The 26,697-nt window shown below is 41.2% G+C and overlaps 4 protein-coding genes across 4 annotated transcripts; 1 reads left to right on the forward strand and 3 right to left on the reverse strand.

Moving 5' to 3' along the window:
• Positions 1-1,308: 1,308 nt before the first annotated feature.
• On the reverse strand, positions 1,309-6,583 carry LOC130551151 (bone morphogenetic protein receptor type-1B-like). The gene is made up of 10 exons (XM_057328699.1): positions 6,371-6,583; positions 6,054-6,156; positions 5,853-5,955; positions 4,951-5,044; positions 4,722-4,860; positions 3,791-3,983; positions 3,408-3,705; positions 3,148-3,323; positions 2,896-3,026; positions 1,309-2,263 (listed from the first exon to the last, which is right to left on the reverse strand). Exons 1-10 carry the CDS (start codon positions 6,538-6,540, stop codon positions 2,138-2,140), a joined length of 1,533 nt encoding a protein of 510 aa, XP_057184682.1. The 5' UTR covers positions 6,541-6,583; the 3' UTR covers positions 1,309-2,137.
• A 4,424-nt stretch (positions 6,584-11,007) lies between these two features.
• Positions 11,008-14,665, reverse strand: LOC130551148 (bone morphogenetic protein receptor type-1B). Its single transcript, XM_057328696.1, has 6 exons — positions 14,420-14,665; positions 13,489-13,681; positions 13,106-13,403; positions 12,846-13,021; positions 12,594-12,724; positions 11,008-11,961 (listed from the first exon to the last, which is right to left on the reverse strand). Exons 1-6 carry the CDS (start codon positions 14,576-14,578, stop codon positions 11,836-11,838), a joined length of 1,083 nt encoding a protein of 360 aa, XP_057184679.1. The 5' UTR covers positions 14,579-14,665; the 3' UTR covers positions 11,008-11,835.
• A 1,952-nt stretch (positions 14,666-16,617) lies between these two features.
• Positions 16,618-19,402, forward strand: LOC130551149 (netrin receptor UNC5C-like). Its single transcript, XM_057328697.1, has 5 exons — positions 16,618-16,874; positions 16,988-17,137; positions 17,257-17,421; positions 17,521-17,699; positions 17,811-19,402. Exons 1-5 carry the CDS (start codon positions 16,692-16,694, stop codon positions 17,968-17,970), a joined length of 837 nt encoding a protein of 278 aa, XP_057184680.1. The 5' UTR covers positions 16,618-16,691; the 3' UTR covers positions 17,971-19,402.
• Positions 19,403-20,714: 1,312 nt separating this feature from the next.
• On the reverse strand, positions 20,715-25,980 carry LOC130551147 (bone morphogenetic protein receptor type-1B-like). The gene is made up of 10 exons (XM_057328695.1): positions 25,768-25,980; positions 25,451-25,553; positions 25,250-25,352; positions 24,348-24,441; positions 24,119-24,257; positions 23,188-23,380; positions 22,805-23,102; positions 22,545-22,720; positions 22,293-22,423; positions 20,715-21,660 (listed from the first exon to the last, which is right to left on the reverse strand). The coding sequence occupies exons 1-10, from the start codon at positions 25,935-25,937 to the stop codon at positions 21,535-21,537; spliced, it is 1,533 nt and encodes a 510-aa protein (XP_057184678.1). The 5' UTR covers positions 25,938-25,980; the 3' UTR covers positions 20,715-21,534.
• Positions 25,981-26,697: the final 717 nt, after the last annotated feature.

The following is a 26,697-nucleotide window of genomic DNA, read 5'->3' on the forward strand; positions in this document are numbered from 1 at the left end:
CTCGTGGGTTTACATGGCTTTTTGTTTATTTATTTATTTAAGAATTAAGGTTCTCAGGTCAAAAGAGCATAATGTTTGGATGGCATCTCAAAAGGTAAAACGTTGATTGAATTGTTTCAATGTGAAGCTCTATGTAGTTTGCTTCCAAAGATCCCTTACGACTTTAATATGGATATAATGCGGACTAACTTTAGAAAACAGAACAAAACACTTTTTCTCATCTCAAACCCTGAATTTGAAGCTGATTCACAGAAAATCTTTATTTTTTACACGTATAATTGGAGTTATTTTTGAAGGTCAATACATTGGTGAGAGTATGTTGGATGTAAGAGCGATAGCTTAGTTAACGACGTTGGTGAAAGCTATAAAGAGTATTTCTTAATACTTTTTAAAATCTTAATAAAAACGCATTACATTTACTTAAATCTTTGCACTTCACATCATTAGTAAACGGCCACTTTTAAAGTGGCATGCAGCATAACATCAATGACTTAACGGTTTATTGTTAAACGTCACCATTATGGTAATCAGTGTTTGCTTTAGTTGGGCTTTTCGCACTTGATTTTCGAAAACTTTCTTTGGCTGCTTTGTGTTTGTTGCGGGTGTTTTTGTTACTGGATAGCAAAAAAATGAAACAAAAGAAAATTTGATTATTGATTTAGTGGTTAATTAGGCAAATCATCAACTTTTTTTGTTGAATTTTCAGCTTTGTTTCAACAGTGTCTATATGAGGAGTTTTTGAACATGTTATGTACTTTAACACAGACATCAACAATCAGTGTATAAATCTAAACAGTGGTGACCATCAAATGAAAAGCTTCATGCCGCATGCTGGGTACCATCATAAATAGACACAAAACTCATTTATTACTCCCAGCATGCATTGCGGCATGAATAAATCATGCAGATGAATTGTCTTACTTTTTTCTTCAGCTGCTTTTACTTTTCCTGTTGTTTTGTTGGGTCTTCAAATTTGTGACCAACAAAAACCATGAACATCTAAACCTTGTTTTAATTGGCAATGAGAGCTTTTGTAGATGTATGACAGAAGCAAAGTGAAGGTGGCAATGGTGAGTTTTACATAAAAAAAACTGGTTGCCAGAAAACATCTGTAAAAACTACAAAATACTACACACATTTTTTAAAGTGTGCCATTTACGCCCATAAAAACTTTAAAGATTAAGCAGCACTTAATCCATAAATAGCTCAAATAAAATAGCGAAACTTTAATGAATCTCTTCATCAGGTTCATCTCTGAGGTGAATTGTGCGTTTTGCACCAGTTGCCTTTAGACAGTTCATAAGCGTGCCTGTGTTATGCTTCAATATTTATTTCTGTAAAACTGTAAAATGTCTGTCAATAATGTTCATTGGATTTACCAGCTAATCAAAATAAATACTGATAGTCTTAAATCATAAATTTTTTTAAACCTCTAAAGAAATTTTAAGAATTTCACCTAAGAACATTCTTATGAATTTATAATTTAGTGAATCCAGTTTAGCTCTTCATTTAAACTTTCAATATACCGAATGAAACGGCAGAGACCATCCACTAGAATTTAATCCACTTTATTAAATGTGGAATGTTAGACGCATACATACATTTATTTCACTCCATTTACATAAACTATCAAATATTAGAGGTGTACATGTTAAATAAGGCACAAGGCAAATTGAATCGATCGGCAAAACATCCTGTACAAACGTTTAGGGTGAACATTTTCTCTGACAACACTGAATATTTACATTCATATTTTGCAAGGCTCTCAAAGTAACAAAACAGGCAGAGAGTTTAACATGACCACAAGCCAAACAATAAAGTTCATCATCATTTAAAATGAATCGGCATCAAAAGAAACATTAGATGAAAAAAAGAAATGTCCAAACACAGAATTTCTCTTTCAAGGATTGATGAAGGTTTTAAACACACGCTTTTGAAGTTTTTATGGAGTGATGTTTTTATATATCGAGTCTTTGCATCTTATTTTACGACTAATGATGACCAGAGTTCAAACACTCTCGTGTGCGACGGGGTGTGACCTGCAGGTGCTTCTGTCTGTCTGTCTGAGCTTTCACAGAAAGCAGGAATAAATCTGTTGGCGCCTCTCTCTGCATTGTGGACGGGACGTTCGGATGCGTCACAGTTTAATGTCCTGAGAATCGGACATCTTGCAGAGCGTCTTCTTTACCCTCAGTGCGGTCAGACGTGACGCGGGATTGTGCGCCCAGCATTCTGTCATGAGTTTACCCATCTGCCGCAGACACTAAAAACCAAAACACAAAACAAATTAAAGCTTATTAAAAGAAGATTATTATTTGTGTAGATGTATATGTGCTACGTATATGATATGTAAGGGATAATCCACGGCTTCGCGTCGGGTGGTTCTTCGCCTCTACGTCGTGCATTAAAATCCTTTAATGCACGGCTAGCCGTGGATTATCCCGCTTATACCATGGTCATTTGCCAAGTTAAAGCTTTTATTGATGTTTACTGTGTTATTTTAGATCAAACAGGTGAAAATGACTGTTATTTTGTCAGTTAATTTGAAATGTAATCAAACTTATCCTGAGCTACCCATGCGTTAAAGGCTTTTAATGCACACCTTCCAGCCAATCAGAATCCAGTATTCAAACAGACCATGGTATAATAGTCTTTAAGACGTTTTTTTACAATCTACAATTTATCTTTGTCTTCTCTTGATGCATGAGTTTGGAGACGATACTCAATATAACTTGGCTCGAGATTATATTTATTTCATGCATAAAACTTCACTTCTATTCAAAATAAATCTGCCTTCTTGCAATATTAGATTTTGATATGTCATCAAAGTTGGCAACGTCTTATTTAGAGAATACATCTGTAGTTGTTGGATGAGATGTGGTTTGATGTTTGTACCTCATCGCTGCTCCAGCGGTTGGGAAAAGAGGGTCTCTGTCTCTTAATACAGACCACCTCCCTCATGTCCTCATATGAAGGGTCACTGGGCACCAGATCATGATACGGTAACTGATACTCCTCCACAATCCCTGTTCAAAACATGACATCACCGTATAAATAGGACATTTTATTACATCTGATGCCTTAAGAATAAACACCGCAGACTTTCACGCTAAATGCAGTGGAGTGCGTGTGCTCGCGTGTGCTCACCAGCAGACACGCATCTCCTCGCGATCTCCCACAGAATGAGACCGAAGCTGTACATGTCTGCCATGATGTACGACTGGAAGTGACTCCGGTTCAGACTCTCGTCCAGAACCTCCGGCGCCATGTAGCGTTTGGTCCCGACCCGCGTGTTGGGAGGGATGTCCACTTCGTTGGTGTCACTGCGCGAAACAAAACGCAGTTAGACGTCTCATGAACATTTACTGTACATCCAACCCATCGGGCAGGTGTCCGCGCGCTTCTACCTGATGAATTTGACGGCGAGTCCCAGATCCGCAATGCAGCAGGTGCCGTTTTTCTTCACCAGGATGTTCTTGCTCTTCAGGTCTCGGTGTGCGATGGCCGGTTTTCCCTTCGTGCCGAAGATCTCCGTGTGCAGGTGACTGAGACCCGAGACGGCGGAGTAGGCCAGCCGCAGCAGGGATAGGGTGTCCAGCGTGGTGGATTTGAGGTAGTCGTACAGTGATCCGTTTTCATGGTAGTCTGTGATCAGGTACAACTGCGTCCACGAGCCCGTGCCTTTAATGTCTGCCGCAATGAAACCTGCCAAGACAACCCGACATGCTTTCACAGACCTGCAACTTCTGACCACAAAACAGAACATGTCAGAACACAGACGGGTCTTTACCCAGAATGTTCTCGTGTCTCATGAGGACGGTCTGGTAGATCTCGGTCTCTCTGAACCAGCTGGCCTCCTCCGTGGTGAAGAAGACCTTCACAGCCACTCGCTCGCCTCTCCAGCGGCCCATCCACACCTCACCGTACCGACCCTTCCCGATCTGCTTCACCATCTGGATCTGCTTGGCGATCGTCCGCTGCACCTGCGCACGAAAATACAACCCATCAGTTCGGACTTTTTATCTCTTTTCTTCTCTTTCTATATAAATATATATATATATATATATATATATGTAATAAAAAAAACCTTATGTATACTGTGGTGGGCTGTATGAGACCAGTTTTATTGCACCTATGCTTTTTGTTGTCCTTATGATGCTCCAATTGCTTCTATTGTTTCCCTCATTCGTAAACAGCTTTGGATAAAAGCGTCTGCTAAATGACTAAATGTAAATGTACAACGATTCAAAACTTGTGACAGGTCTCGTGAGACGATTGGCTCAAATGTGTTTAGGTCAAATCATCGTTTTTGTTTCTTCTGTGAACTACTAACAATATTTCTCCCAAACTTCACATAATAATATTGTTTCTATTTGCCTTTATTTGCAGAAAATGAAAACTGGAGAAACAGGTGAAAATAACAGAAAAGATGCTCTGTGTTTTTTCACACCTCAAATACAGCAAAGAAAACAAGTTCAGATTGACTTTTAAGCAAAACAACAGTCATATTTACTTAGGAAAAATGTTTTAATGTGATAACCTCTCACAGTTTTCATGTGTCTTTATGTCACTCCTGAGGTTTGATTTTGTCGAAATTCAACAAACACTGGACTGGAATGGACACAATACATCTAGAAATGGTCTTTCTATTAATTTTGCTCAAAATATTGATATTGTTTTCATTTCTCTTTCTGAGTGATGATGTAATGATCGTCTCTCACCAGCAGAGGGAGCCCTGAACCACTGCCTGAACTCTGAGACTGTTCGATCAAATCCCTCAGAGATTCTCCAACAGGAATGAAGGTCTCGTCCTGTTCCAGACCCCTGCTGTACCGCGCTCGTGTCGCCTGACGCTTGTTTCTGACACACACACACACCATTCATGTGAAAAAACATCTGAACTTTTTCAAAAACGAGAAAGCTCAACAAGATGTGACAACAGTGATGTACCTGTAGTAGAAGAATATAAAGATGAAGAGCAGAAGCAAACAGCAGACGCAAACAGAGATCAGAAGAGCCATGTAATGAACGCTGCCGTCCAGATCTGAGGAGGAGACGGAGAAAACACGCCCGTGTTCAATCAACAAACCACAAGTGTTCGTCTTCATTTCAATTCTGAGACTGTCGTGTGATCCATCGTCTTTCTCTCCGTGTGAGTTTGTTTAGTGCGTGTGTATTGAGAATTAGCGGAGAGGTAATCGAGTCACGATCGATTGGGTCTCTTCCTGCTCGAGTTTCTGACCAGTGACACCATTGAGAGTCGCTCGTGGGACGGCCGCTCGCTGGGACTCTAACCTTACACACACACACACGCACGCACACACACACACACACACACTGAGAGCTGGATGTGTCGTGCAGTGTGACAGATTCTCGCATGTCAGAAACAGAATCTGTCCCGTGAGAACTCGTGTCCTTTTCATTAGAGAGACAGAGAACACGCTTCCACTGCAGACTGACCCTGCCCCAGCAATCCCAGCAGCCCCCAAAAACCTGCGGTTTGTAACAGTTGAACCTGTCAAAAGCCATCAGCCAAGAGACGGCCATAAACAGCACTGCATGTGTGTGTGTGTGTGTGTGTGTGTGTGTGTGTGCGTGTGTCACTTCATTCAATACCAGCGGACACGTGTCTCATGACACAATATGACTCTCGCGTGCGTTGACCAGATAACAATTCAAATACAATCTTCTATTGAAGCTGCTTGATCATTCTGTTACTCTCAACATCTGGCAGAGATGGTAAAGGTACAGAACATCATTCTGCTGTTGGGATGATGGCAGCTATGTGTGTGTGTGTGTGTGTGTGTGTGTGTGTGTGTGTGTGTGTGTGTGTGTGTGTGTGTGTGTCTCACCGGGTCTCTTGAGCGGAGGCAGTGTGGGACGGAAGTCTCGGTTACAGTAGTCCTGAGCTGTGCAACATTCCATGATTCTCCTCAGACGAGCGTTTCCTGTGTCCTGATAAACAAGGTTGTGTGATTTTCATATGCGCTGCGGACAGAAGACCTCACACACGTGTGTGTGCGTGTGTGTGTGTGTGTGTGTGTGTAACTCACCCTACACTGAAACTCTGACCCCACAGATGACAGACAGCCGAAAGCGATGACCGGAGCTTTGTCTTCCTCTTGCTCCACCATAGAGAAGCAGTAGCCGTCCGTCCTGTGTGGATGTCATCATCAATTACAACATGAGCTGACCTTTGACCTGTGATGTCATGCGTGCTCCTAATATCTGTACTCTGATTTGTCGTGAGCTGTTTATAATGCTCACTCCAGTCTCACCCACAGCTCATCCGTACTCCATCCGTCTGATACATCTTTGAGAGGAAGTGTGTGTGTGTGTGTGTGTGTGTGCGTGCGTGTGTGTGTTGTACCTGCAGGTGTTGTTGATGGAGTCTTCAGGACATTGATTGTAACAGTGACATGATAACATTTCCTCTGGAATCACCGGTGCTGTGCTGCTGTCCTTCTTACTGCCCACTGTCGCCTTCCCAGAATTCCTCAGTAACATGCTGTCCAACACATTTGCTGCAGAAAGACACATTCATGTTAAAATGCTGGAATCCACCGAGCATGTTTAAGAGTCTTAAAGGGACTGTTCACCCCTAAAAAACGAATTTTGTCATCATTTACCCACTCTCAAGTTCTGATGAACACAGAGAAAGATGTTTGGAAGAATGCTTGAAATCAAAAATACCATAGTGGGGAAAATGCCCAGAACTGTTTGCTTTCCTACATTCTTCAAAATATCTTCTTTTGTGCAAAATTGATAAAGAATTTTAAATAGAATTTATATATAAAACAAACATAATATATATATATATATATACGTATATATATATGAAGAGTTGGGTTCCAAAATGAAATCAAAAATCATGTTTTTTATGATGTCATCATGTTTTTCTTGTGTTTTATTTTGTTAGTTAGCTGAATTTTGTGAGTTATTATGGCTTAAATCAAAACAAATCAACTGCAGTTTGATTGATATTAATTGGAACGCACAATAAAAAACATGATTTTTGAAAAATTTCAAAAAACGATATACAAATATGAATTCTATATATATTTATATAGAACATATAGAGAATAAATTGATATAGAATGTTTGATAAATAATTTGTTTCTACTATGGTAGTCTATGTTGGCCAAGAGCTGTTTGGTTACAGACATTCTTCCAAATATCTTTCTCTGTGTTCATCAGAACAAAGACCTTTAAACAGATTTGGAACAACTCGAAGGCGAGTCAATAAAGACAGAATTTGTCTTTTTGGGTGAAGTGTCCCTTTAAGAAAAAGACAAAAGAAAAGAAAGGTTTTTGTGATGATGTACAACTCCTGCGAGTGGTTTTGTTGCAGGTTTTACAGTGAAATATTTATCAGCTCTGTGTTTAGACGCTCTTCAAGAGTCTAGACCCAAACCAGCCAGACCACAACATTACAAGCTACTGTAAATGAGCTTCCCATACGAGCTGTCAATCATTCCCAACATCACGCGACTCCAGCAGAAAGGCTCAATGATCAGCTGTGATGTTTGTTTGTGGGGGTGAGCGCTGAGATTTGTAGCGTCTGTAAACACGCGAGGCATTTTAATAGAGTGCACAGACTGCCTGGAGTTTAACTGCCGCTAGAATAACAGAAGAAGACCAGATGAGTTTACAATCCAAACTCGCAGCTCGCGTTACCCGTGTGTGCCGAACCTTTCGCTCACCACACATTCACATCCGCTGAGATTTAACAGGAAAACACCTCAAACCTTCACATCAATAACACAACCATTCTCCATCACATTAGATGCTAACAGGTCTCTGAAGTGTGTGCGTGTGTCCGGTCTGATATCACAGCTGCCAAGCAGATAAAGCCACAGATGCTTATGGCCTTCACAAGATTACCAAAAAATACCCATGAGCCTCTGAGACAGACCGCTGACGCCAGGACAGACCGTGACACAAGACGCTCTGAAAACATCATCAGGGTCTCAATCCGAAACAATGCATCAGCGTTTCTCACAGACATCACATCCTTCAACATCAACAGATATGAAAGCTGATGATTATTGTGTTCTTTAAATGATAACGTGAATCATGTGTCCTCGCTGTCCACAACACTGCAAAGAACACAATGTAACAAGTTTTGTTTCCCTTTCATTTTTACTGTTTCTTTATGAAGTTTAACACGCTGAATACAAAAATCACACACACAAAAAAATTGTACCATGGAGGGTACTCACAAAAAATATATATATACACTCACCTAAAGGATTATTAGGAAGAGCACTGACACCTGTCCGTGGTGCCGGGCACAGGAAGCTCTGGGAGGCGAGGGCCAGTCACAGCGGGAGGCACAGAACAGCAGCCAGATCACTGTGACATGAGCAGACCTGCTCGAACCGTCCGCTTTTCTGTTTCTTAAAACAACTCGACTCGAAGTCTAAAAATCTAAAGGAAAGAGGAAATAAAGACGCCCTGCCGTCTGTACGACCCTGGTTACAGTTGTTTGCTTTTCTATTCGTCAAATCAGTTTCTTAGGAAACGGGACTTCTGCTGTCCAGATACTGGACCCCCATCCCCTTTACCGGACGTGTGATGGGATAATCAGAACAGGAAGTGGGAGTGGCCTACAGACAGGCAGGGCCGTGTGCTTTTACATTAATGCGTTTCATTTTCCTCATTGTTTTACTTTTTTGGAATGGAAACATTTTTAAACTTCTTTTATTTATACTTGTTGTTTTATTTCACTCTCTTGGTTTTATGTATTTGATTCGTTATTGGTTATTTTGTGTTTTAATTGAGTGCTGGTTTGCTATTGGCCATCAACGTGGATTGTTTTACAGCACCACCCAGTGGACAGAACCCACAACTACACTCTTGTGCTAACACACAGCATTCTGTATATATGCATTCACAACATTGTAAAGTTGATCAGTGTTATTATTCTTAACGATGAGCATTTTCTTTATAGCGTTTTGACCCGTATCTAACTGCGATTTCGACAAAAAAAAGAAACTCAAGATGTTTCAGCAAAGATTGTGCCGTTTTGTAAATCTTCACTTGTCCTGGATGTTGACACCTGCTGCTTTGGATCAGAAACACGAAGGAGAAGTTCTGGAAGCCATTTCAGGAAAACATATTGGCCAGAGTTCTCTCGTCTTCACCGCCATCGGCTCGATTATGTTCAAGGTCCAGATCTGATGTTGGTTTTGCTGAGTTTAGGGCACGTGGACTGTTGTGACTTTACAGGACAGCAACATTTGTGTGGAGAGAGACACAGAGAGAATGAGACGCACTGAGACGTGTGTGAGAAACGCTGGATGCATGTGACTGTACTGATGTATCCGCTGCAGTTAAAAAAGTATAATAATTGTAAAAAAAGAAAAATAGCCATTTGAGTGTTTGCAATTTACAGCGCGTCTCTGTTCACCGTCATTTTCCTTGTACAAGTTGTCCAACTTTCTAAAGCTGTCTATGCAAATCCTGCATCCTTTGTAAAACAAATGCTACATACTAAAAACCGCTAGCAGTTGCTTTCCATAGTTATCATACGATGATTATATTTATAGTGAGGATGTTACTTATTCTTTTATGGCACGTACATGATGTAATTTGCAAACGCTTGCATCTCTGTGGAGTTTCTGTACAAAATGTAAGAAAGAATTTTTAAACAAGTAATAAATTATATTTATATGCAACACTGAATTTGGGTGTCTCTCGTGGGTTTACATGGCTTTTTGTTTATTTATTTATTTAAGAATTAAGGTTCTCAGGTCAAAAGAGCATAATGTTTGGATGGCATCTCAAAAGGTAAAACGTTGATTGAATTGTTTCAATGTGAAGCTCTATGTAGTTTGCTTCCAAAGATCCCTTACGACTTTAATATGGATATAATGCGGACTAACTTTAGAAAACAGAACAAAACACTTTTTCTCATCTCAAACCCTGAATTTGAAGCTGATTCACAGAAAATCTTTATTTTTTACACGTATAATTGGAGTTATTTTTGAAGGTCAATACATTGGTGAGAGTATGTTGGATGTAAGAGCGATAGCTTAGTTAACGACGTTGGTGAAAGCTATAAAGAGTATTTCTTAATACTTTTTAAAATCTTAATAAAAACGCATTACATTTACTTAAATCTTTGCACTTCACATCATTAGTAAACGGCCACTTTTAAAGTGGCATGCAGCATAACATCAATGACTTAACGGTTTATTGTTAAAAGTCACCATTATGGTAATCAGTGTTTGCTTTAGTTGGGCTTTTCGCACATGATTTTCGAAAACTTTCTTTGGCTGCTTTGTGTTTGTTGCGGGTGTTTTTGTTACTGGATAGCAAAAAAATGAAACAAAAGAAAATTTGATTATTGATTTAGTGGTTAATTAGGCAAATCATCAACTTTTTTTGTTGAATTTTCAGCTTTGTTTCAACAGTGTCTATATGAGGAGTTTTTGAACATGTTATGTACTTTAACACAGACATCAACAATCAGTGTATAAATCTAAACAGTGGTGACCATCAAATGAAAAGCTTCATGCCGCATGCTGGGTACCATCATAAATAGACACAAAACTCATTTATTACTCCCAGCATGCATTGCGGCATGAATAAATCATGCAGATGAATTGTCTTACTTTTTTCTTCAGCTGCTTTTACTTTTCCTGTTGTTTTGTTGGGTCTTCAAATTTGTGACCAACAAAAACCATGAACATCTAAACCTTGTTTTAATTGGCAATGAGAGCTTTTGTAGATGTATGACAGAAGCAAAGTGAAGGTGGCAATGGTGAGTATTACATAAAAAAAACTGGTTGCCAGAAAACATCTGTAAAAACTACAAAATACTACAAACATTTTTTAAAGTGTGCCATTTACGCCCATAAAAACTTTAAAGATTAAGCAGCACTTAATCCATAAATAGCTCAAATAAAATAGCGAAACTTTAATGAATCTCTTCATCAGGTTCATCTCTGAGGTGAATTGTGCGTTTTGCACCAGTTGCCTTTAGACAGTTCATAAGCGTGCCTGTGTTATGCTTCAATATTTATTTCTGTAAAACTGTAAAATGTCTGTCAATAATGTTCATTGGATTTACCAGCTAATCAAAATAAATACTGATAGTCTTAAATCATAAATTTTTTTAAACCTCTAAAGAAATTTTAAGAATTTCACCTAAGAACATTCTTATGAATTTATAATTTAGTGAATCCAGTTTAGCTCTTCATTTAAACTTTCAATATACCGAATGAAACGGCAGAGACCATCCACTAGAATTTAATCCACTTTATTAAATGTGGAATGTTAGACGCATACATACATTTATTTCACTCCATTTACATAAACTATCAAATATTAGAGGTGTACATGTTAAATAAGGCACAAGGCAAATTGAATCGATCGGCAAAACATCCTGTACAAACGTTTAGGGTGAACATTTTCTCTGACAACACTGAATATTTACATTCATATTTTGCAAGGCTCTCAAAGTAACAAAACAGGCAGAGAGTTTAACATGACCACAAGCCAAACAATAAAGTTCATCATCATTTAAAATGAATCGGCATCAAAAGAAACATTAGATGAAAAAAAGAAATGTCCAAACACAGAATTTCTCTTTCAAGGATTGATGAAGGTTTTAAACACACGCTTTTGAAGTTTTTATGGAGTGATGTTTTTATATATCGAGTCTTTGCATCTTATTTTACGACTAATGATGACCAGAGTTCAAACACTCTCGTGTGCGACGGGGTGTGACCTGCAGGTGCTTCTGTCTGTCTGTCTGAGCTTTCACAGAAAGCAGGAATAAATCTGTTGGCGCCTCTCTCAGCATTGTGGACGGGACGTTCGGATGCGTCACAGTTTAATGTCCTGAGAATCGGACATCTTGCAGAGCGTCTTCTTTACCCTCAGTGCGGTCAGACGTGACGCGGGATTGTGCGCCCAGCATTCTGTCATGAGTTTACCCATCTGCCGCAGACACTAAAAACCAAAACACAAAACAAATTAAAGCTTATTAAAAGAAGATTATTATTTGTGTAGATGTATATGTGCTACGTATATGATATGTAAGGGATAATCCACGGCTTCGCGTCGGGTGGTTCTTCGCCTCAACGTCGTGCATTAAAATCCTTTAATGCACGGCTAGCCGTGGATTATCCCGCTTATACCATGGTCATTTGCCAAGTTAAAGCTTTTATTGATGTTTACAGTGTAATTTTAGATCAAACAGGTGAAAATGACAGTTATTTTGTCAGTTAATTTGAAATGTAATCAAACTTATCCTGAGCTACCCATGCGTTAAAGGCTTTTAATGCACACCTTCCAGCCAATCAGAATCCAGTATTCAAACAGACCATGGTATAATAGTCTTTAAGACGTTTTTTTACAATCTACAATTTATCTTTGTCTTCTCTTGATGCATGAGTTTGGAGACGATACTCAATATAACTTGGCTCGAGATTATATTTATTTCATGCATAAAACTTCACTTCTATTCAAAATAAATCTGCCTTCTTGCAATAATAGATTTTGATATGTCATCAAAGTTGGCAACGTCTTATTTAGAGAATACATCTGTAGTTGTTGGATGAGATGTGGTTTGATGTTTGTACCTCATCGCTGCTCCAGCGGTTGGGAAAAGAGGGTCTCTGTCTCTTAATACAGACCACCTCCCTCATGTCCTCATATGAAGGGTCACTGGGCACCAGATCATGATACGGTAACTGATACTCCTCCACAATCCCTGTTCAAAACATGACATCACCGTATAAATAGGACATTTTATTACATCTGATGCCTTAAGAATAAACACCGCAGACTTTCACGCTAAATGCAGTGGAGTGCGTGTGCTCGCGTGTGCTCACCAGCAGACACGCATCTCCTCGCGATCTCCCACAGAATGAGACCGAAGCTGTACATGTCTGCCATGATGTACGACTGGAAGTGACTCCGGTTCAGACTCTCGTCCAGAACCTCCGGCGCCATGTAGCGTTTGGTCCCGACCCGCGTGTTGGGAGGGATGTCCACTTCGTTGGTGTCACTGCGCGAAACAAAACGCAGTTAGACGTCTCATGAACATTTACTGTACATCCAACCCATCGGGCAGGTGTCCGCGCGCTTCTACCTGATGAATTTGACGGCGAGTCCCAGATCCGCAATGCAGCAGGTGCCGTTTTTCTTCACCAGGATGTTCTTGCTCTTCAGGTCTCGGTGTGCGATGGCCGGTTTTCCCTTCGTGCCGAAGATCTCCGTGTGCAGGTGACTGAGACCCGAGACGGCGGAGTAGGCCAGCCGCAGCAGGGATAGGGTGTCCAGCGTGGTGGATTTGAGGTAGTCGTACAGAGATCCGTTTTCATGGTAGTCTGTGATCAGGTACAACTGCGTCCACGAGCCCGTGCCTTTAATGTCTGCCGCAATGAAACCTGCCAAGACAACCCGACATGCTTTCACAGACCTGCAACTTCTGACCACAAAACAGAACATGTCAGAACACAGACAGGTCTTTACCCAGAATGTTCTCGTGTCTCATGAGGACGGTCTGGTAGATCTCGGTCTCTCTGAACCAGCTGGCCTCCTCCGTGGTGAAGAAGACCTTCACAGCCACTCGCTCGCCTCTCCAGCGGCCCATCCACACCTCACCGTACCGACCCTTCCCGATCTGCTTCACCATCTGGATCTGCTTGGCGATCGTCCGCTGCACCTGCGCACGAAAATACAACCCATCAGTTCGGACTTTTTATCTCTTTTCTTCTCTTTCTATATAAATATATATATATATATATATATATATGTAATAAAAAAAACCTTATGTATACTGTGGTGGGCTGTATGAGACCAGTTTTATTGCACCTATGCTTTTTGTTGTCCTTATGATGCTCCAATTGCTTCTATTGTTTCCCTCATTCGTAAACAGCTTTGGATAAAAGCGTCTGCTAAATGACTAAATGTAAATGTACAACGATTCAAAACTTGTGACAGGTCTCGTGAGACGATTGGCTCAAATGTGTTTAGGTCAAATCATCGTTTTTGTTTCATCTGTGAACTACTAACAATATTTCTCCCAAACTTCACATAACAATATTGTTTCTATTTGCCTTTATTTGCAGAAAATGAAAACTGGAGAAACAGGTGAAAATAACAGAAAAGATGCTCTGTGTTTTTTCACACCTCAAATACAGCAAAGAAAACAAGTTCAGATTGACTTTTAAGCAAAACAACAGTCATATTTACTTAGGAAAAAAGTTTTAATGTGATAACCTCTCACAGTTTTCATGTGTCTTTATGTCACTCCTGAGGTTTGATTTTGTCGAAATTCAACAAACACTGGACTGGAATGGACACAATACATCTAGAAATGGTCTTTCTATTAATTTTGCTCAAAATATTGATATTGTTTTCATTTCTCTTTCTGAGTGATGATGTAATGATCGTCTCTCACCAGCAGAGGGAGCCCTGAACCACTGCCTGAACTCTGAGACTGTTCGATCAAATCCCTCAGAGATTCTCCAGCAGGAATGAAGGTCTCGTCCTGTTCCAGACCCCTGCTGTACCGCGCTCGTGTCGCCTGACGCTTGTTTCTGACACACACACACACCATTCATGTGAAAAAACATCTGAACTTTTTCAAAAACGAGAAAGCTCAACAAGATGTGACAACAGTGATGTACCTGTAGTAGAAGAATATAAAGATGAAGAGCAGAAGCAAACAGCAGACGCAAACAGAGATCAGAAGAGCCATATAATGAACGCTGCCGTCCAGATCTGAGGAGGAGACGGAGAAAACACGCCCGTGTTCAATCAACAAACCACAAGTGTTCGTCTTCATTTCAATTCTGAGACTGTCGTGTGATCCATCGTCTATCTCTCCGTGTGAGTTTGTTTAGTGCGTGTGTATTGAGAATTAGCGGAGAGGTAATCGAGTCACGATCGATTGGGTCTCTTCCTGCTCGAGTTTCTGACCAGTGACACCATTGAGAGTCGCTCGTGGGACGGCCGCTCGCTGGGACTCTAACCTTACACACACACACACGCACGCACACACACACACACACACACTGAGAGCTGGATGTGTCGTGCAGTGTGACAGATTCTCGCATGTCAGAAACAGAATCTGTCCCGTGAGAACTCGTGTCCTTTTCATTAGAGAGACAGAGAACACGCTTCCACTGCAGACTGACCCTGCCCCAGCAATCCCAGCAGCCCCCAAAAACCTGCGGTTTGTAACAGTTGAACCTGTCAAAAGCCATCAGCCAAGAGACGGCCATAAACAGCACTGCATGTGTGTGTGTGTGTGTGTGTGTGTGTGTGTGTGCGTGTGTCACTTCATTCAATACCAGCGGACACGTGTCTCATGACACAATATGACTCTCGCGTGCGTTGACCAGATAACAATTCAAATACAATCTTCTATTGAAGCTGCTTGATCATTCTGTTACTCTCAACATCTGGCAGAGATGGTAAAGGTACAGAACATCATTCTGGAGAGAGAGAGAGAGAGAGAGAGAGAGAGAGAGAGAGAGATGGCCTTCTCTTAGTCCATCCACACACAGGCAAGGCCGCGGGGACCTCAGATAAAGTCTTGTGTTTTATCACGCGGCAGTTCCCGCTTGCACCTGTCTCTGGTTCATCATGTGAGCACACGTATCAGCACATATACTATTTCAACCTTTAAACAACGAAATAAGTATTCATGTCACGTGCCGTCGAGATGTTTTGACTAGAAGGGCTATCATACAGCTACCAAGCGCACTTCAATACCGCATCATTCTTGTCACACTGAAAAGAGTTTTTGTTATTATTGTAAGGTTGGGTTTAGGGTTGGGGTAGGTGTAGGTGTTATCTAATGTCATTTATTGTAATTATATGGCGAGATTTTGCATCACTTCCGGCCGTAGCTGTATCCCTTCTAGCCACAACCTCGAGACGGTCACCACAGGTAACCTTGTCAACGTAACTTCCCAACCGCCATCCCAAAAAACGAAACGCCCTGTCGAAATACATGTCCATCCTAAAGACACGCGACTATTTATAGCAATACTTCTGTGAGCTGTGCACGCGCTGGAGCGCCGTTCACAAAATGCGTTCCAGTATTATTCTTCAGACTGAAGTATTCAGGGGACTATTTTCCAAAAACACTCATGGATCCCACGTGCGTTCGGAAAGGCGTGCTCTGACGAATGTACGGAGAGTAAATAAATCATTCTGCAAGGCATTAGCCCAGTTTGCTAGCGCTCTCGAATCGCACGCTCCCACAGGAAACGTTAAAGAGGCTAATGACCGATCATAATGCCGCTGTTTAACGACCAAGCCGACAATAAAGTATTTTAATTCCTTTTCTCGCGTCCGTAATGGGATGAAATTAATGACAGTGTGGCGCCGATGCGAGCGTCAGGATTAGCGCTCGATGTCGCCCGGCTGACAAGCCGAGCGTGATCTCAGGGGTCACGAGTGCGCGCGCACATACTCATTCCTGCTGTGCAGATTTCGCTGTCCTAACTAACAGTAATGATTCAAGTGCACGTGGCTGATAGCTGATATAATGTTAGTTTGGATCTGTCTGTTTGTTTTTAAATGGTTCCTGTTTTCAGCATGTCCAGCCATAGTCCGGTATATTCATTATCACCGGTTTAATTCAAACGTTCTATGCTTTTTGTACGTAGGATGTGGTGGTTGTCGGCGAGGAAAACTTCACCACCCCCTGCTACATTCAGATGGATGAAGAGGCGTGTCACATCCTCACAGAGACGCTAGGCACGTACTGTTTGGTGGGGCAGTCCGTGAGCGCCGCCACCACCAAAAGACTGAATCTGGCCATCTTTGGGCCCGTGAGCTGCACGGTGCTGGAGTACAACATCAGAGTCTACTGCCTGGATGACACACAGGACGCGCTGAAGGTCACTTCATTTCCACACTGACCCTATGTTTGTACCGTAGTGAACACAGTAAATCAGTAAAGAGTTTGATCTCAAAGGACTGACCAATCATTTGTGTTTGTGTCGTGTCCCAGGAAGTTCTTCAGATGGAGAAGCAGATGGGCGGGAAGCTTCTGGATGAACCAAAGTCTCTGAACTTTAAAGACAGCACTCACAACCTGCGTCTGTCCCTGCACGACGTCCCTCACACCCAGTGGAAGAGCAAACTGCTGGCTAAATACCAGGTACAGTTGTGTTGACACGGATGACATGACATGAGGAGATTTGAAAGAACAATTGGGACACAGATCAGTGTGTTGAAGGTCTGACCGTCTCGCTCTTTGTCTGTGTGTGCGTGTGGCAGGAGTTGCCGTTCCAGCAGGTGTGGAGCGGATCTCAGCGGAACCTCCAGTGCACTTTCACTCTGGAGCGATTCAGTTCGAGTACGCTGGAGCTCGCCTGTAAACTGTGTGTGAGGCAAGTGGAAGGTGAAGGCCAGATATTCCAGCTCAACACCACCCTGTCTGAGGTCAGACACGCACACACACACTGTTTGACAGTCATATTAATCACATGCTTGTGTTAGTGGTGCGGTTTTTAATGCATCGGGTTTGTGCCATGCATGCAGGACTCTCAGTGCATTGACACGTCTCTTCTGGACCCGGCCAGTAACATCACCACACTGGTGGGTCCAAACGCTTTCCGGATCCCTCTGTCCATCCGACAAAAGCTGTGCGGGAGTCTAGACGCCCCTCAGACCCGCGGCAACGACTGGAGGATGCTGGCCCACAAACTCAACCTGGACAGGTGATGCCGCACATTGTGAAATATTTGACATTGTTATCTCGAGACGCACGCAAATATGCTGTGCTTGCTCACGTTATAAACACGCTTCAGTTTTCTCTTTGTGTCTTGCAGGTATCTGAACTATTTTGCGACCAAGTCGAGTCCGACCGGGGTGATTTTGGACCTTTGGGAGGCGCAGCACTTTCCAGACGGCAATCTGAACCGGCTGGCCGCGGTGCTGGAGGAGATTGGTCGCCATGAAAACATCGTGCCCATGGCAACCGAGCACTGACACCTGTCCGTGGTGCCGGGCACAGGAAGCTCTGGGAGGCGAGGGCCAGTCACAGCGGGTGGCACAGAACAGCAGCCAGATCACTGTGACATGAGCAGACCTGCTCGAACCGTCCGCTTTTCTGTTTCTTAAAACAACTCGACTCGAAGTCTAAAAATCTAAAGGAAAGAGGAAATAAAGACGCCCTGCCGTCTGTACGACCCTGGTTACAGTTGTTTGCTTTTCTATTCGTCAAATCAGTTTCTTAGGAAACGGGACTTCTGCTGTCCAGATACTGGACCCCCATCCCCTTTACCGGACGTGTGATGGGATAATCAGAACAGGAAGTGGGAGTGGCCTACAGACAGGCAGGGCCGTGTGCTTTTACATTAATGCGTTTCATTTTCCTCATTGTTTTACTTTTTTGGAATGGAAACATTTTTAAACTTCTTTTATTTATACTTGTTGTTTTATTTCACTCTCTTGGTTTTATGTATTTGATTCGTTATTGGTTATTTTGTGTTTTAATTGAGTGCTGGTTTGCTATTGGCCATCAACGTGGATTGTTTTACAGCACCACCCAGTGGACAGAACCCACAACTACACTCTTGTGCTAACACACAGCCTTCTGTATATATGCATTCACAACATTGTAAAGTTGATCAGTGTTATTATTCTTAACGATGAGCATTTTCTTTATAGCGTTTTGACCCGTATCTAACTGCGATTTCGACAAAAAAAAGAAACTCAAGATGTTTCAGCAAAGATTGTGCCGTTTTGTAAATCTTCACTTGTCCTGGATGTTGACACCTGCTGCTTTGGATCAGAAACACGAAGGAGAAGTTCTGGAAGCCATTTCAGGAAAACATATTGGCCAGAGTTCTCTCGTCTTCACCGCCATCGGCTCGATTATGTTCAAGGTCCAGATCTGATGTTGGTTTTGCTGAGTTTAGGGCACGTGGACTGTTGTGACTTTACAGGACAGCAACATTTGTGTGGAGAGAGACACAGAGAGAATGAGACGCACTGAGACGTGTGTGAGAAACGCTGGATGCATGTGACTGTACTGATGTATCCGCTGCAGTTAAAAAAGTATAATAATTGTAAAAAAAAGAAAAATAGCCATTTGAGTGTTTGCAATTTACAGCGCGTCTCTGTTCACCGTCATTTTCCTTGTACAAGTTGTCCAACTTTCTAAAGCTGTCTATGCAAATCCTGCATCCTTTGTAAAACAAATGCTACATACTAAAAACCGCTAGCAGTTGCTTTCCATAGTTATCATACGATGATTATATTTATAGTGAGGATGTTACTTATTCTTTTATGGCACGTACATGATGTAATTTGCAAACGCTTGCATCTCTGTGGAGTTTCTGTACAAAATGTAAGAAAGAATTTTTAAACAAGTAATAAATTATATTTATATGCAACACTGAATTTGGGTGTCTCTCGTGGGTTTACATGGCTTTTTGTTTATTTATTTATTTAAGAATTAAGGTTCTCAGGTCAAAAGAGCATAATGTTTGGATGGCATCTCAAAAGGTAAAACGTTGATTGAATTGTTTCAATGTGAAGCTCTATGTAGTTTGCTTCCAAAGATCCCTTACGACTTTAATATGGATATAATGCGGACTAACTTTAGAAAACAGAACAAAACACTTTTTCTCATCTCAAACCCTGAATTTGAAGCTGATTCACAGAAAATCTTTATTTTTTACACGTATAATTGGAGTTATTTTTGAAGGTCAATACATTGGTGAGAGTATGTTGGATGTAAGAGCGATAGCTTAGTTAACGACGTTGGTGAAAGCTATAAAGAGTATTTCTTAATACTTTTTAAAATCTTAATAAAAACGCATTACATTTACTTAAATCTTTGCACTTCACATCATTAGTAAACGGCCACTTTTAAAGTGGCATGCAGCATAACATCAATGACTTAACGGTTTATTGTTAAACGTCACCATTATGGTAATCAGTGTTTGCTTTAGTTGGGCTTTTCGCACTTGATTTTCGAAAACTTTCTTTGGCTGCTTTGTGTTTGTTGCGGGTGTTTTTGTTACTGGATAGCAAAAAAATGAAACAAAAGAAAATTTGATTATTGATTTAGTGGTTAATTAGGCAAATCATCAACTTTTTTTGTTGAATTTTCAGCTTTGTTTCAACAGTGTCTATATGAGGAGTTTTTGAACATGTTATGTACTTTAACACAGACATCAACAATCAGTGTATAAATCTAAACAGTGGTGACCATCAAATGAAAAGCTTCATGCCGCATGCTGGGTACCATCATAAATAGACACAAAACTCATTTATTACTCCCAGCATGCATTGCGGCATGAATAAATCATGCAGATGAATTGTCTTACTTTTTTCTTCAGCTGCTTTTACTTTTCCTGTTGTTTTGTTGGGTCTTCAAATTTGTGACCAACAAAAACCATGAACATCTAAACCTTGTTTTAATTGGCAATGAGAGCTTTTGTAGATGTATGACAGAAGCAAAGTGAAGGTGGCAATGGTGAGTTTTACATAAAAAAAACTGGTTGCCAGAAAACATCTGTAAAAACTACAAAATACTACACACATTTTTTAAAGTGTGCCATTTACGCCCATAAAAACTTTAAAGATTAAGCAGCACTTAATCCATAAATAGCTCAAATAAAATAGCGAAACTTTAATGAATCTCTTCATCAGGTTCATCTCTGAGGTGAATTGTGCGTTTTGCACCAGTTGCCTTTAGACAGTTCATAAGCGTGCCTGTGTTATGCTTCAATATTTATTTCTGTAAAACTGTAAAATGTCTGTCAATAATGTTCATTGGATTTACCAGCTAATCAAAATAAATACTGATAGTCTTAAATCATAAATTTTTTTAAACCTCTAAAGAAATTTTAAGAATTTCACCTAAGAACATTCTTATGAATTTATAATTTAGTGAATCCAGTTTAGCTCTTCATTTAAACTTTCAATATACCGAATGAAACGGCAGAGACCATCCACTAGAATTTAATCCACTTTATTAAATGTGGAATGTTAGACGCATACATACATTTATTTCACTCCATTTACATAAACTATCAAATATTAGAGGTGTACATGTTAAATAAGGCACAAGGCAAATTGAATCGATCGGCAAAACATCCTGTACAAACGTTTAGGGTGAACATTTTCTCTGACAACACTGAATATTTACATTCATATTTTGCAAGGCTCTCAAAGTAACAAAACAGGCAGAGAGTTTAACATGACCACAAGCCAAACAATAAAGTTCATCATCATTTAAAATGAATCGGCATCAAAAGAAACATTAGATGAAAAAAAGAAATGTCCAAACACAGAATTTCTCTTTCAAGGATTGATGAAGGTTTTAAACACACGCTTTTGAAGTTTTTATGGAGTGATGTTTTTATATATCGAGTCTTTGCATCTTATTTTACGACTAATGATGACCAGAGTTCAAACACTCTCGTGTGCGACGGGGTGTGACCTGCAGGTGCTTCTGTCTGTCTGTCTGAGCTTTCACAGAAAGCAGGAATAAATCTGTTGGCGCCTCTCTCTGCATTGTGGACGGGACGTTCGGATGCGTCACAGTTTAATGTCCTGAGAATCGGACATCTTGCAGAGCGTCTTCTTTACCCTCAGTGCGGTCAGACGTGACGCGGGATTGTGCGCCCAGCATTCTGTCATGAGTTTACCCATCTGCCGCAGACACTAAAAACCAAAACACAAAACAAATTAAAGCTTATTAAAAGAAGATTATTATTTGTGTAGATGTATATGTGCTACGTATATGATATGTAAGGGATAATCCACGGCTTCGCGTCGGGTGGTTCTTCGCCTCTACGTCGTGCATTAAAATCCTTTAATGCACGGCTAGCCGTGGATTATCCCGCTTATACCATGGTCATTTGCCAAGTTAAAGCTTTTATTGATGTTTACTGTGTTATTTTAGATCAAACAGGTGAAAATGACTGTTATTTTGTCAGTTAATTTGAAATGTAATCAAACTTATCCTGAGCTACCCATGCGTTAAAGGCTTTTAATGCACACCTTCCAGCCAATCAGAATCCAGTATTCAAACAGACCATGGTATAATAGTCTTTAAGACGTTTTTTTACAATCTACAATTTATCTTTGTCTTCTCTTGATGCATGAGTTTGGAGACGATACTCAATATAACTTGGCTCGAGATTATATTTATTTCATGCATAAAACTTCACTTCTATTCAAAATAAATCTGCCTTCTTGCAATATTAGATTTTGATATGTCATCAAAGTTGGCAACGTCTTATTTAGAGAATACATCTGTAGTTGTTGGATGAGATGTGGTTTGATGTTTGTACCTCATCGCTGCTCCAGCGGTTGGGAAAAGAGGGTCTCTGTCTCTTAATACAGACCACCTCCCTCATGTCCTCATATGAAGGGTCACTGGGCACCAGATCATGATACGGTAACTGATACTCCTCCACAATCCCTGTTCAAAACATGACATCACCGTATAAATAGGACATTTTATTACATCTGATGCCTTAAGAATAAACACCGCAGACTTTCACGCTAAATGCAGTGGAGTGCGTGTGCTCGCGTGTGCTCACCAGCAGACACGCATCTCCTCGCGATCTCCCACAGAATGAGACCGAAGCTGTACATGTCTGCCATGATGTACGACTGGAAGTGACTCCGGTTCAGACTCTCGTCCAGAACCTCCGGCGCCATGTAGCGTTTGGTCCCGACCCGCGTGTTGGGAGGGATGTCCACTTCGTTGGTGTCACTGCGCGAAACAAAACGCAGTTAGACGTCTCATGAACATTTACTGTACATCCAACCCATCGGGCAGGTGTCCGCGCGCTTCTACCTGATGAATTTGACGGCGAGTCCCAGATCCGCAATGCAGCAGGTGCCGTTTTTCTTCACCAGGATGTTCTTGCTCTTCAGGTCTCGGTGTGCGATGGCCGGTTTTCCCTTCGTGCCGAAGATCTCCGTGTGCAGGTGACTGAGACCCGAGACGGCGGAGTAGGCCAGCCGCAGCAGGGATAGGGTGTCCAGCGTGGTGGATTTGAGGTAGTCGTACAGTGATCCGTTTTCATGGTAGTCTGTGATCAGGTACAACTGCGTCCACGAGCCCGTGCCTTTAATGTCTGCCGCAATGAAACCTGCCAAGACAACCCGACATGCTTTCACAGACCTGCAACTTCTGACCACAAAACAGAACATGTCAGAACACAGACGGGTCTTTACCCAGAATGTTCTCGTGTCTCATGAGGACGGTCTGGTAGATCTCGGTCTCTCTGAACCAGCTGGCCTCCTCCGTGGTGAAGAAGACCTTCACAGCCACTCGCTCGCCTCTCCAGCGGCCCATCCACACCTCACCGTACCGACCCTTCCCGATCTGCTTCACCATCTGGATCTGCTTGGCGATCGTCCGCTGCACCTGCGCACGAAAATACAACCCATCAGTTCGGACTTTTTATCTCTTTTCTTCTCTTTCTATATAAATATATATATATATATATATATATATGTAATAAAAAAAACCTTATGTATACTGTGGTGGGCTGTATGAGACCAGTTTTATTGCACCTATGCTTTTTGTTGTCCTTATGATGCTCCAATTGCTTCTATTGTTTCCCTCATTCGTAAACAGCTTTGGATAAAAGCGTCTGCTAAATGACTAAATGTAAATGTACAACGATTCAAAACTTGTGACAGGTCTCGTGAGACGATTGGCTCAAATGTGTTTAGGTCAAATCATCGTTTTTGTTTCTTCTGTGAACTACTAACAATATTTCTCCCAAACTTCACATAATAATATTGTTTCTATTTGCCTTTATTTGCAGAAAATGAAAACTGGAGAAACAGGTGAAAATAACAGAAAAGATGCTCTGTGTTTTTTCACACCTCAAATACAGCAAAGAAAACAAGTTCAGATTGACTTTTAAGCAAAACAACAGTCATATTTACTTAGGAAAAATGTTTTAATGTGATAACCTCTCACAGTTTTCATGTGTCTTTATGTCACTCCTGAGGTTTGATTTTGTCGAAATTCAACAAACACTGGACTGGAATGGACACAATACATCTAGAAATGGTCTTTCTATTAATTTTGCTCAAAATATTGATATTGTTTTCATTTCTCTTTCTGAGTGATGATGTAATGATCGTCTCTCACCAGCAGAGGGAGCCCTGAACCACTGCCTGAACTCTGAGACTGTTCGATCAAATCCCTCAGAGATTCTCCAACAGGAATGAAGGTCTCGTCCTGTTCCAGACCCCTGCTGTACCGCGCTCGTGTCGCCTGACGCTTGTTTCTGACACACACACACACCATTCATGTGAAAAAACATCTGAACTTTTTCAAAAACGAGAAAGCTCAACAAGATGTGACAACAGTGATGTACCTGTAGTAGAAGAATATAAAGATGAAGAGCAGAAGCAAACAGCAGACGCAAACAGAGATCAGAAGAGCCATGTAATGAACGCTGCCGTCCAGATCTGAGGAGGAGACGGAGAAAACACGCCCGTGTTCAATCAACAAACCACAAGTGTTCGTCTTCATTTCAATTCTGAGACTGTCGTGTGATCCATCGTCTTTCTCTCCGTGTGAGTTTGTTTAGTGCGTGTGTATTGAGAATTAGCGGAGAGGTAATCGAGTCACGATCGATTGGGTCTCTTCCTGCTCGAGTTTCTGACCAGTGACACCATTGAGAGTCGCTCGTGGGACGGCCGCTCGCTGGGACTCTAACCTTACACACACACACACGCACGCACACACACACACACACACACTGAGAGCTGGATGTGTCGTGCAGTGTGACAGATTCTCGCATGTCAGAAACAGAATCTGTCCCGTGAGAACTCGTGTCCTTTTCATTAGAGAGACAGAGAACACGCTTCCACTGCAGACTGACCCTGCCCCAGCAATCCCAGCAGCCCCCAAAAACCTGCGGTTTGTAACAGTTGAACCTGTCAAAAGCCATCAGCCAAGAGACGGCCATAAACAGCACTGCATGTGTGTGTGTGTGTGTGTGTGTGTGTGTGTGTGCGTGTGTCACTTCATTCAATACCAGCGGACACGTGTCTCATGACACAATATGACTCTCGCGTGCGTTGACCAGATAACAATTCAAATACAATCTTCTATTGAAGCTGCTTGATCATTCTGTTACTCTCAACATCTGGCAGAGATGGTAAAGGTACAGAACATCATTCTGCTGTTGGGATGATGGCAGCTATGTGTGTGTGTGTGTGTGTGTGTGTGTGTGTGTGTGTGTGTGTGTGTGTGTGTGTGTGTGTGTCTCACCGGGTCTCTTGAGCGGAGGCAGTGTGGGACGGAAGTCTCGGTTACAGTAGTCCTGAGCTGTGCAACATTCCATGATTCTCCTCAGACGAGCGTTTCCTGTGTCCTGATAAACAAGGTTGTGTGATTTTCATATGCGCTGCGGACAGAAGACCTCACACACGTGTGTGTGCGTGTGTGTGTGTGTGTGTGTGTGTAACTCACCCTACACTGAAACTCTGACCCCACAGATGACAGACAGCCGAAAGCGATGACCGGAGCTTTGTCTTCCTCTTGCTCCACCATAGAGAAGCAGTAGCCGTCCGTCCTGTGTGGATGTCATCATCAATTACAACATGAGCTGACCTTTGACCTGTGATGTCATGCGTGCTCCTAATATCTGTACTCTGATTTGTCGTGAGCTGTTTATAATGCTCACTCCAGTCTCACCCACAGCTCATCCGTACTCCATCCGTCTGATACATCTTTGAGAGGAAGTGTGTGTGTGTGTGTGTGTGTGTGCGTGCGTGTGTGTGTTGTACCTGCAGGTGTTGTTGATGGAGTCTTCAGGACATTGATTGTAACAGTGACATGATAACATTTCCTCTGGAATCACCGGTGCTGTGCTGCTGTCCTTCTTACTGCCCACTGTCGCCTTCCCAGAATTCCTCAGTAACATGCTGTCCAACACATTTGCTGCAGAAAGACACATTCATGTTAAAATGCTGGAATCCACCGAGCATGTTTAAGAGTCTTAAAGGGACTGTTCACCCCTAAAAAACGAATTTTGTCATCATTTACCCACTCTCAAGTTCTGATGAACACAGAGAAAGATGTTTGGAAGAATGCTTGAAATCAAAAATACCATAGTGGGGAAAATGCCCAGAACTGTTTGCTTTCCTACATTCTTCAAAATATCTTCTTTTGTGCAAAATTGATAAAGAATTTTAAATAGAATTTATATATAAAACAAACATAATATATATATATATATATACGTATATATATATGAAGAGTTGGGTTCCAAAATGAAATCAAAAATCATGTTTTTTATGATGTCATCATGTTTTTCTTGTGTTTTATTTTGTTAGTTAGCTGAATTTTGTGAGTTATTATGGCTTAAATCAAAACAAATCAACTGCAGTTTGATTGATATTAATTGGAACGCACAATAAAAAACATGATTTTTGAAAAATTTCAAAAAACGATATACAAATATGAATTCTATATATATTTATATAGAACATATAGAGAATAAATTGATATAGAATGTTTGATAAATAATTTGTTTCTACTATGGTAGTCTATGTTGGCCAAGAGCTGTTTGGTTACAGACATTCTTCCAAATATCTTTCTCTGTGTTCATCAGAACAAAGACCTTTAAACAGATTTGGAACAACTCGAAGGCGAGTCAATAAAGACAGAATTTGTCTTTTTGGGTGAAGTGTCCCTTTAAGAAAAAGACAAAAGAA

This window comes from Triplophysa rosa, unplaced genomic scaffold (assembly GCF_024868665.1).
Source record: "Triplophysa rosa unplaced genomic scaffold, Trosa_1v2 scaffold6_ERROPOS1493707, whole genome shotgun sequence".
In the NCBI taxonomy this organism is placed as follows: domain Eukaryota; kingdom Metazoa; phylum Chordata; class Actinopteri; order Cypriniformes; family Nemacheilidae; genus Triplophysa; species Triplophysa rosa.